General features: G+C 36.0%; 1 protein-coding gene across 1 annotated transcript in view; it reads left to right on the plus strand.

Moving 5' to 3' along the window:
• CNOT2 (CCR4-NOT transcription complex subunit 2) overlaps positions 1 to 12,224 on the plus strand; it is a gene marked incomplete at its 5' end in the record, with an annotated part of 78,058 nt that overhangs the window by 43,375 nt on the left and 22,459 nt on the right. Inside the window, 2 exon segments of the mRNA NM_001243417.1 lie at positions 10,121 to 10,268; positions 10,997 to 11,179. Of these exon segments, the coding sequence (NP_001230346.1) occupies positions 10,121 to 10,268; positions 10,997 to 11,179 (331 nt within the window).

Genomic DNA, 12,224 nt, shown 5'->3' on the forward strand with positions numbered 1-12,224 from the left:
TTTGTTGGGACTGTTATAGTTTGAAATCTACTACTTTCACCATTCTGGTAACCCTTACATGGGAAATAGCTAGTTGTTTTAAAGCTCTCCTTTATTTTTATAGAATAACTGCAAAGAACTTACTTTGTTTTCTTTTTAAAGCCCATAATTATCAGAGCAAGTAGTAGATAATGGAATGGGGGAAAATTGTGTTTGAGAAGCCAAGGTTATTTAATGAATGAGAAAGGCAATTATTTACAATATAATCAGCTATATAGACTTGAAAAATCTGATCTAATTTTTTTAACCTACAAGTATGAAATTCTAATTGGGCTAAGATATAGCATGGATTAGGTTTGAAATATAGTTATTTCATTGGTATGATAGACATTTATTGACTTCTTAATTTGTGCACATGATTGTGTTGATGGCTAAAGATATACAAAGATTAATAAATGAGCAAAGTTACTTGCATTAGAAAGAGTATTTTAAGGTACTTATTCATTTAAAAATAAGTTACATGTGACAGATGTTTCCTCTTGGAGTTTTATATGAAATGGCTGTATTACTGTAGTATGGGTGAACCAGCATTTTAAATGCCTGGCTTACTCTTTTAACTAACGTTGTAGGTAGTAGCTTACGGAAAAATGAACCTTAGATCATCTAGAACTGTAATGTCCCAAGTCAGGATACAATTATTCCTTTCCAGTGGTACATATCTAGAAGCTACAACTGGTAAAAAACAAAAAGAACACCCCACCCCAGCCTGAATTCCTAGTCTCTTAGGGATAGACCCAACAGGGCTAAATAGGTCTTTTAGCTGTTAAGTAGTTTGAACACACACCTTGTCAGAGAAGAACACCAGCTACCATGTGAGACTTGAGGGTCAGGACTTTGGTAGTGTAAGTCAGAAAGGTAAAACTTGAGGGGCTGACCTTAATAAAGGATGGGGAGAGGTAGAAGGAATAAGTAGGCAGGAATAGATCGATGATGTTGTGGCAACCAATTGTAATTGGGCCTTGGGCTAGATAAGTTCTTTGTCTCTGAAGTGCATTTAGTACCACCATTAACTCTGTATTCAGATTAGGAAAGTTCAGTAGGAATTTGAGCCATTTAAATGGAGGTCTTCTATCTGTTTTGTGTTCTTAATGATTATAAGTGGAAAAGGTGGAGAAGGAAGAGTCCCTCTCCAAAACTTGAGACATTGATTGAGTTTAAGCAAGGGAGGGAATTCCTTTTGGAATGGATTCAGGACTGTTTCAATCTACATTTTGCCAGAATTGGGTGGAAGTAATTGTTTAGTATTGTAAGGGTACCTAGAAAATACTGGACTGGAGGCTTATGTGATCACATGTTTTAGTATAGTATGATTTTATCCAAATACGTAAATAACTTTTCATCCAGGGGTTCATGTGACTGCTGTGCATCAAGTGATAACTGTAGAAGCTGGTGAATGGAATCTTGTATCCAAATATGTTGTCTACTTTTTGAAGGGATCCTTGGACTCACTGAAGGAGATTGGAATGAACAAGGAACCAGGAATTAATTTCCCCTAGCTATTCAGGGCATTTAAATTAAGTGGTAGTGTAGTTGGCATGACTTTTTCTTTCTTACCAACAGGATTTAGGGCCCAGGAGAATTTGAGAAAAAGGAAACTACTATTTTACAGAGTGCATCTTATATATCTATTACATAGACACATTAGGTTAACTGCTGTCTGGATGAATCCATTATACACATTTGTATCTGAATTCTCAGAGGATCCAGACCTCTGGCTAGGAAGGAAATTAACTTGTCTTTCTGGGATCTGAACTCGTGGCTTGAAAGCAATGGCCTAGTCTTATGCTTTCAACAACATCCCCTTGGCCTCCTATTTTACGAATACCTATATGAAGGCTACTTGCTTGTGGAGTACCAGAGCCCAGGTGGAATGGTTCAGAAATAATGCTGTTGAGAATATAGTTAGGCATGTGACACATTTTGGTAGCTTTTAGGATCATTTCACAGATACTTGAATTGATACTGAATGCCTTGGAAGTTGTTCCTCTCTAGAAGCACATGTTATTGTTGGGGAGTGGGGGGCGGCAGTAAGGTTGTCAGAACATTTATATAGAAAATATTAGATAACGTAGGTTAAAAGGTGTCATGTTGGACAGTATGGACAGGCTCGCATATTGGAGAAAGGAGGCACAGTAAGCTACAGCGGTGTAAGAGAGCTTCAAGAAGGAGGTAGGAATTGAGTTTAACAGATTCTTACTGAGTGCCTACCATACATATTGCATCATGCTAGATACTGCAGTTGTGTGGTAGAAGATAGCATTCTCTTTTATGCCATCTCTGTACAGTGTCCACACTCCTGTGCTGTTACTGCATTTATTACATGTTTTCACTGCCTTTGTATTCCCAGTACTCTGTACACAATAGGCATTCAGTAGATGTTGAATGCATCATGAGCAAGATATGGTCCTTATTATATATAATTTAGCAGGATAAATACACAAGTTATTTTACCATAAAGTGGAGGACGAAGTACAGAATTTTCTGGATATTTCAAAAGCAGGAATAATCATGTATCTTGAATAATGATCAGGACAGGATTTCCAAATGAGATCATGTTTGATAGCGGCCTCAAAGAGACTATGAATAAGGTTGTTACTGTAATGGGAAACAACATTTACAGCATGGGGTCGATTTGGGAGGGGTTTAATTTGTCAAGACAAGGAAAACCTGTTAGGCTGTACCTTGGTTTCAGCCAAGAGTTAAAAGTCTTTACAATTTTATGGGATCCATCTCAAGGTCTTTGCTGCCTTCCAAGTTCAAGAAGACAGCTGTAGATGCACTTTTCCCCCAGAAAACAGTTATTTACAGGTGACTACCATTGCTTCATTAGACTGTCTCATTTTATCTTCACCTTTATGACCACCTTTTGACTTTCTTTCCATAGATATGTTCACCTCACCTTCCCCTCAAAAGCTACTCGTTATTCAGTATTGACTATGTGTCAGTTGCTATTTAGAGTAGTTGATAATGAATATAAATTCATTTAATCGTCTTGTGATGGAACATGGTAGAGGATAATGTGAGAAAAAGTACATATATATGTATGTATGAATGACTGGGCCACTTTGCTGTACAGTAGAAATTGACAGAACATTGTAAATCAACTGTAATGGAAAAAATAAAAGTCTTAAAAAATTAAAAAAATTTTTTCATTTAATCTTCACAGTAACCCCACTAAAGGCTAAAGATAGTAAACAGTAGAGCCAGAATTGTATTACTTTGTAACTATGTGAACATGAGGACTGGAAGTTTCTTTGAAACTTGGATGCTGCATATTACTTACTAAATGTCATTACCCTAGAGGGCCATTTGCGTAGTAGAAACTACAGATGTTAAACCCAGAGATTCCAAGAGTCTAGCGAATAAAGCTTTATAGGATTTATTCACTTGTTGTGTTATCAAGTACCTACCATAAGTGAAGAATTGTTGCAGAATTGAAGAGTATGGCAAATAAAGCTCCTGCTTTCATGGAGCTTATATTTTAATGAAGGAAGACAGAGAATTAGCATGTAGACATTTAGTAAATAATATAATTCTGGTAATAATTACTATAAAATTGATTAATAAGTGAGTGGATGGAATTATTAGTTTTATAGCAGGCAAAGAAGCTGTCTTTGAGGAGGTAATATTTGAATGGAAACCAGACTTTTGAGAGCGGAAGTCCTTGAAGGAGCTAGGGAAGAGCTTTTCAGGTACAGACAATAGCAAATGCAAATGTTTCTACTCATGAAAATATAGTAATGAATGAACTTCACATGTTAAAGGACAAGTGAGAGGGCCAGTGTAATGAATAAAGAAGGTGGAAGCTTAATGGAGTAGCAGGTATCGGATCATGGAGTCTTGTAAAGATTTGGTAGATAATTTGGATTTATTCTAAGTTTAATGGAAATGATTTTAAGATACAGTTTCATTTTTAAAAGATCCCTTTGTCATGTAATAAATGGACTGGGTGAGGGAGGGAACGTGACAAGAAAAAGAGAAAAACAAGGCGATTACTGCAGTAGTCCAGGCAAGAAAATAGGATGACTTGGACCAGTGGTGGCGGTGTTGAGAAGTGATTAAATTCGGGATATTTTGGACATGGAGTTAGTATGATTTGAGGCTGTCATATATGAAAGAAAGAGAGGGATAAAGGATGATCTGTAGGGTTTGAAACCTACATTACTTTGTGAAAGGTTCCACTAATCTATATGCAAAATTAGGTGGAAGAGGAAGATATTCATAGGAAATTTCACACAGCTATTCCACATGTAGAACTGCCAGCTGCTGTAAAGATCCAGCCAAATGTTGTCTGGGACTCTCAGCTAACATAGCTGCAGCTTCTCATAGTAGAGGATGTTAAAGCCAGGTTAGCTTCATCCATGTTTCTGTCATACATCCTTAGTACCAGAAGCAAGCCCACTCCTCCAGTCATATCAGTTGTCCTCATTTTCATACATCTTGCTGTTTTCTCAGACTGAATTATTGTGACTTTTTTTACCCTCCTGACTCCTCATCACCACTACCAAATGCCCAGCCAGGTCTCTTTCATTATTCAGTTCATGTACAGTATTCTCCAAGAAACATTTTCTGACCCCAAATTGATTCTACTTTTATATCTGAATTAGTGGTCCCTCATATGTGCACCCAAGTACTCTATACATGTTCTGCATGTAAACACCTGGATCAAAGCAGCTTGGTTTTTGTTTTTCAGTAGTCGTGTGTGTGTGTGTGTGTGTGTGTGTGTGTGTGTGTGTGTGTGTGTGTGTAGAAAGAACAAGAAGAGGGAAAGTATTCTAGATGGGGAGAAGGATATGAGTAAAGATGTGGGGGCAGATTTGGGGAAAGAGACTAGGGAAAGAATAAAGAAGATTTTAAGTTTGGGGTAAATAAAATAGTAAGATTGGTTAGAAGAGTTATATATGAGCTGTATCTCAGTAAAGCTGGGAAAAGTAAAAGAAGAGTCTTTTGGGTCCTGACAGAACATTTAAAGATTAAACTGTGATTGGATTTAACTGTACAATAGAGATTCGCAACCCTGTCTGCCCTGCTACAAACATTTGACCAGTTTTTTTAAAATCCCACTTCCCAGAGTTCCCTTTATGGCTCAGTGGAAATTAATCTGACTAGTATCCATGAGGATGCAAGTTCGATCCCTGGCCTTGCTCAGTGGATTAAGGATCTGGCGTTGCTGTGAGCTTTGGTTTAGGTCACAGACATGGCTCAGATCCTGCATGACTGTGGCTGTAATGTAGGCCTGCAGCTTTAGCTTTGATTCAACCCCTAGCCTGGGAACTTCCATATGCCGTGGGTGCAGCCCTAAAAAGACCTCCCCCCCCAAAAAAAAAAAATTCCCACTGCTCATAAAATTGCCTAGACCCAGACTAAGTCACAGTTTCTGGGCATGGGACCCAGATATTAAAGTTTCCCAGGTGATGTGAAAGTTAGCAACTATTTGAAGAAGTAGAAAAGGGGGATTGAAATAGTCAAGAAATTGGATCCTTGTTTTTATTCTTCATTATTTGCGATCCTGGGCAAATCACTTAATGGCCCATGTTAGCTCATCTGTAACTTAGTTTGGTGCTCTCTCAAGATTTTTGTATCTCTAAAATCCTTTGATGTTAGTGAAGGAAATTGCATAATGAAATTGTGCCATAGGGAAGATTAACTAGCTAATAAGTTCAGGAGAAAAAAAGAAGACACGAGGACAGGTTAGAGGTATAAAAAGAAGGTTGTCCATTAAGTGTAGGCAGTGAGTTCTGGGAAGCTAGTTGCTTTGGGAATGGAAAGAGGGACACTTTAAGCCCTCTCGCATCAACTAGAAATTTTCTCTCAAAAGATTTCAGGAGACTTCATTTTAGTATGAACGTTCAAGGATATGATTGCTGGGGTTTTTTTTTTTTTTTTTTTTTTTCTTCTTATAACTTGTGTTGTTGTTTATCTTTGGCAAAAGATTGAATAAAGGATGGCATATCATGCCATGACAATTTAAGGGATGTACTGTTGATCAGTTTGTGCAGTGGAAGTAATTCATGGAAACATTTCTTAGGTTGTATTCTTTTGGATTTCTGAAAAATGATCAATGAAGAATTCAATTCATTCTTTAACACCCTGCCAAGTAAGAAATAGGAATCTTAGAATGTGTTCATGTCTTCCTTCTTAAAAAGTTAAATAATATTAGAAAATATAAATGAATATTTTATTATCCTTTAGTTTTTCAAGTTGAAAGAAAAATTTGCTTTAGAACTATAACCTTTTTAACTGCTTTTTATGTTTTTGTTGTTCCTTCTTTGTCTGTAAAAGGGGGATAAATACCTTCTGTATAGTATTTTATGAGGAGATGAAGTAGCCTAGTGCTTGATATAGTTACTAGGTGCTTGATAAATTTTAATTCTACTGCCTTTCCAGTACACAAGCTCATGCATAGGTATTTACACCTTTTTACTTGTTCTAGTTACTTCATGCCAAAAACAATTTTATGAGCTGTTTTTTTTTTTATTCCCCTCCCTCCCCATCCCCTTTGTGTATATATATCATCTTCTTGATATATTAGAGTTGATTTTCTGTGATGTTTCTAATTATACTAGTAAGAATAAATTTTTTCCCTCCCTTGACCCTACCCATTTGTAATAGTTTGACTCAAGCAACTCAAATTTAATGACAGTGTGTTTTGTTTCCTAAAAGTAAATCTTTTTCTCCTCCTAGTCAGTGATATTAGTTCTGTATATTTTAAAGGAATTCAATTTTTTAATTGAATTTAAAATAACTCATTAAGTATTCAAGCATTGATGATCCAGTTTGAAAATAATGCATTACTCTCTTCTCCTTTGATTTTTTTTCATGCCCACCTAGCTCAGCAAAATCTAACTCAGACCTTTTGAATTTATTAGCTGTTTTTATGAAATCAAAAGTGTTAAAGGGGAGTTCCCGTCGTAGCAGTGGTTAACGAATCCGACTAGGAACCATGAGGTTGCAGGTTCGATCCCTGGCCTTGCTCAGTGGGTCGAGGATTCGGCGTTGCTATGAACTGTGGTGTGGGTTGCAGACACGGCTCAGATCCCGTGCTGCTGTGGCTCTGGCGTAGGCTGGTGGCTGTGGCTCTGATTGGACCCCTAGCCTGGGACTCTCCATATGCCGTGGGAGCGGGCCTAGAGAAGGCAAAAAGACCCCCCCCCAAAAAAAGTGTTAAAGGAAAAATAAAAGTAAATTTTCATCTTTGAGTTCTTTATTTCATACTGTCTTCCTATATCTTTGTACTATAAATTAAATGTGCCAGTCCTCAGTTGATTAATTACCTATCCATTGTTTCCTTGTCCAAGTTTTTTTGCTAAAGTTCAGATAATCCCCAATCTCTAATATATTTCTGAAGTTAAAAATTTTCATAATATAGCATGGAATAATAAGTATGTAAATGGTTGAAATAAATCTCATGAGTCTTTAGAAATGCTTATTGATTATTAGAAAAGAGCCAAAGGATACTAGGTTTTGAGAACATATATATTTATTCATAATAATGAAGGTGTAGATAGAGTGAAATGGAAAAGAAAACTTGCCAGGTATAGAGAAGAGAAGGAAAATGAAGGCAGGAAATAAGAGATGTTGGTTTAGAAAAAGTTTGAAGAGAAGTAAACATATTCAGAAAAAGAAAAAGCAAGAGAAAAAATAGGATAAAAGGTGTTATAATTCAGTAGTTACTCACAAGGGTGCTCATTTAGTATTTTATTGGGTTCCATAGGGCTGCCATTAAGAACACTGGGAGTTAAGAAATCTAAATTCTAGTCTTGATTCTTTGTGTCACCTTGGAGAAGTCAGTTACCTTATCTGAGGCTGATATTCTTCATCTGTAAAATGTGAACATTGGATTAGGTGATCTTTAAGGTCCTTTCAGGTTCTAAAATTGTGTAATGTTTCTTGGTGGTCACTAGTGTGAGAAACACATTCCAGTGGGAAATCTGCAGCTACAGCTGACTTTTAGGAAGCATATTTAGGGAGAAGGCTGTAAGCTCCCTGAGGGTAGGAGCTTTTTCTCTTGTTCACTGCTGTATCCCCACCAGCTAGCACAGTGCTTAACACATGGTAGGCACTCAATAAATGTTTCTTGGATAAGTGATGTGAAAAGTTTGATGTTGGTCGTTCATTATTGGGAGCATCTAAAGGGCCTAGAGGAAAATAAGTGTGCTTGAGAAATGGAAAAGACTGCTGTCTTCTGAAGAAATCTTATGTACGCTGAGTCTTAATCCCTTGTTCTTCCTTATTTTGTCCCAAATTCAAAGGAACTGGCTGCAGCTAGTGGTGTACTCATGGTCACAAAACTTGTAATAACCACACATAGACATAACAACTAAATCAACATATAGTCTAGACCAGTTCCCTTCATGTGACTTAAAGAAATACAGGGCCAAGCTCAGATCTTCATGGCACATGGGTGAAAAAGAATACGTATAGAAAAAAGTAGCTATATGGAGTTAGATTTATTGGCTTCATTCATTTGAAAAGCAGGCTACAAACTGTGTACTGACACTAGCAGATTCCCATGAAATCTTTGTGATCCACTGGTATCCTTGGGTTACAAAGTAGTACACTGTTAAATGAAAAGATAAATTTGCAAAGATATTTGAAGGAAAACATTCAGTGCATTCCAGCTTTTTGGAGGTCATAGTTTCAAAATATTCAGGTCTTTGAAATCCCTGGACCCCAAATTAGACCCCCAAAAAAGGAGAAGGGAGTCACTTTAAAATCTCTAGTGCTCAAATCCTCTGCTTATTCATTAACTCTCATTCCATCTTACCACTTTTATTTAACCTCCAGTTCAGAATAAGTTTGGTTAACTGATGTGCCATTCCACAGTAGATTAGAAACAGAAAGCACCAAAAAGGAAATAAGGAAGATGGAGGCAAGGAGGCATATTGGTATCCATAGACAGATGTTATAACAACATAAGTGATAGCTGAACATCCTTACTTTGAGAGATGAAAGATGAAAGAGGGACAAAAACGGGGGTTCCTGTCGTGGCACAGCGGAAACGAATCTGCTTAGGAACCATGAGGTGGCGGGTTCAATCCCTGGCCTCACTCAGTGGGTTAAGGGTCCGGTGTTGCCATGAACTGTGGTATAGGTTGCAGACACGGCTCGGATCTGGCGTTGCTGTGTCTCTGGCGTAGGCTGGCAGCTGCAGCTCTGATTAGACCCCTAACCTGGGAAACCTCCATATGCTGTGAGTGCAGCCCTAAAAAAGGACAAAAAGAAAAAAAGAAGAAGAAGAAAGAGGGACAAACACGTCTAGAACATTAACTATCTGTGATAATTATTCTGAATCATTAAGAAAGTAATAATTTCTATTTCACATTAACACAAGGCAGGAAATAATAAGTTTATCCCAGTTGGTTGATTCTTTTTTATTGTTATGTTTTTTTAATAGTAAACTCATCAGTAGTCATTAAAAAACAAACACACCTATTGGAACACTTCTACCCCACATTTGGCCCCCCAAAATATTAGATAAATAGAAGGTCATTATACTTTGAAATATTTTAAAATGTTATATATTTTTGTCTCTTATAGCTGCATTAGGTTGAGTTTTTAACCATTGATGACATTTTATGTTGGGTTTGTAAAAAAAAAAAATTGTAATGTTGAGAAGTATGTATGTGTAAATAGTAGTAAAGAGACTTTTTCTTCATATAAAAATTAAGGCAAAATGGGGTTAAATGTCTTTGTACCTCAGTTATGATTTAAGACATAAAAACATACAAGATTGCAAATTTCCTAAAGGCATACTTGTACAAAATGTTTTTATTGAAATATAAGTCATCTGATTTGTTAGTCATTGGCAGATATAGTTTATTGTAAAATAGAAATATGAAAGCAAAGAAGAAATATGAATGAAATAATGGAAGCAATATGAAAATTCATAATATTCAATTTCAGACAAACATTTTTGTTAAAATCAGAGTCCATTTAGAGTGAATTGAATATTTCAACTTAAATTTGCATATTATATTACATTAGGTCATTTTTATATGTTTTAAATTGCCAACTCCAGAAGATGGATAACAGTTTCATTCCTGTTGGCAATGAATTTCCTTCTGAATTTTTTTAATAGGTGCACTAGGCCTTCCAATGAGGGGGATGAGCAACAATACCCCTCAGTTAAATCGCAGCTTATCACAAGGCACTCAGTTACCGAGCCACGTCACGCCAACAACAGGGGTACCAACAATGTCACTTCACACGCCTCCATCTCCAAGCAGGTATTTATTGATGGACCAGAATATTTCTCAAAATGTATTTTTGTAGAGTAAGCAAGTTTTTTAGTTTTTTGATAAGGTTACTAATTGATTTTCTGGTTCAGTGCCTTTTACTGAGGAAAAGTTGATACCCTAGTCTCTTTTTATTTCATTGAAAATTGACAAGTATAGTGTAAGATGTTTTTATCTTGTAGTTAGCATACTGGTTATCAGCTGGGGTGGGTGTCAAGGGTTTATCACCACCTGGGGAGCTTTTTTCAAAAGCCAACTCTTCCTCAAAAGATGATTTGCAATTTCAAATCACTCCTCAGATAATTCTGATTATTGCTCCCTCACCACACATGCATTGTTCCAATGAGAATAAAATAAAACATTACAAAAAAATGCATTTTAGTATGAAAAAGATAGAATGACATACATTTGGAATGAAATTATTATAAATATATGTGTGAAATACATGTGTATTTTATATCATATTTGCACCAGTCGTTCCCTCATCTTCAGTATCACCTTTTACTGCTCTATAACTTGCCCTTCTTATTGGTTTGTTTACTTTGACTTTTCAAAGAGCTTTTTTTCTTTTCAAATGACCAAATGAACTAAATGAATAAAAATTAGCCATGCAGTTTGAAATATATTTGAGGTCCTACCATTAGGCAATTGATTATTTACAGAGAATTGTAATGAGTGATTGTAGAGAGCTTATTTAGTATAATGGACTTCTTTTTCAGGGGTATTTTGCCTATGAATCCTAGGAATATGATGAACCACTCCCAGGTTGGTCAGGGCATTGGAATTCCTAGCAGGACAAATAGCATGAGCAGTTCAGGGTTAGGTAGCCCCAGCAGAAGCTCGCCAAGCATAATATGTATGCCAAAGCAGCAGCCTTCTCGACAGCCTTTTACTGTGAACAGGTAAGATGTTTATTGATACTGTGTATCATTGTTCTTTCTGGCTGTTTTCAAATTTGCCTTTTCATATTCAACGTTCTGTTCCTGAGTCTTGGCTTCTGTTTCATGAGTGTTTCATCATATATTTCGACCAAAGCTGCTCTTTCTGTTAAACATTACAACTGTAACCTCCCCAAACTATATATAGAATATTTTTTGAAAATTAGTTGCTTTTTGTTATGTTGATGGGAAAGGATTGGTCTTAGGTTGCCAACCTGTAAATTTTTGTTGATGTCCTTCCCCTGTTAAAAGAGGATGGTCATCTGTGTGTTAAGAGCTCCATACTTACAAATAGGACTGGAGACTATTTTTGCTTTGTTTCATTGATACGTAAGTTAAGTTCTTTTTCAACCAAAATTTGTTTAATTCTTTGGAGACTTTACTGACCAAAGATTTTTTAAAGTTTACATCTACAGTATTTGAAAATAGTGTCATGTCTTGGGATTTAAAAAAAAAAAAAAAATGAGGTATTGTGCTTTTTCACTCCTTTTTGCACTGTTCATTGCATATACTATCATGCAAATAATAGCAACATTATGAAAAAGAGTTAACCATTTTGTTAGGATTTTAAAGCTGTTCACATAATTTACATGTTAGTCATGTCTGTAAGATCCAGCTTTCTTTACTGTAAAAATAGCATTTTAGTTTGATACCTCTCTTTTTTTTTAATTGGGAACATTGGGGGGGAAGGATCTAGTTGCTATCATCATATCCATTTAATTCTCTCTCTTTTATCTAGTACTTGTAAATTCTGAGTTAAAATAGATATTAACTCAGATCCTATTTAGTCTTTATCCCATAACCTCCAATTCTTACTTTTATTTAGACTTTTGTATTTCTTTTGTAATTTTACTGTTTTTTTTTTAATTTTTAAAAAGTTATTTTTGTAAAGGGTTGTCAAAATTCTCATCTGCTTGAAAGTTTCCTAATCATGTAATACTTCTTGGGCTTTAACACATCTTTCTGCATTCTTGTATTATTGTTCATTGAATGTATAAATTTTTGCTGT

Source organism: Sus scrofa, chromosome 5 (assembly GCF_000003025.6).
Source record: "Sus scrofa isolate TJ Tabasco breed Duroc chromosome 5, Sscrofa11.1, whole genome shotgun sequence".
In the NCBI taxonomy this organism is placed as follows: domain Eukaryota; kingdom Metazoa; phylum Chordata; class Mammalia; order Artiodactyla; family Suidae; genus Sus; species Sus scrofa.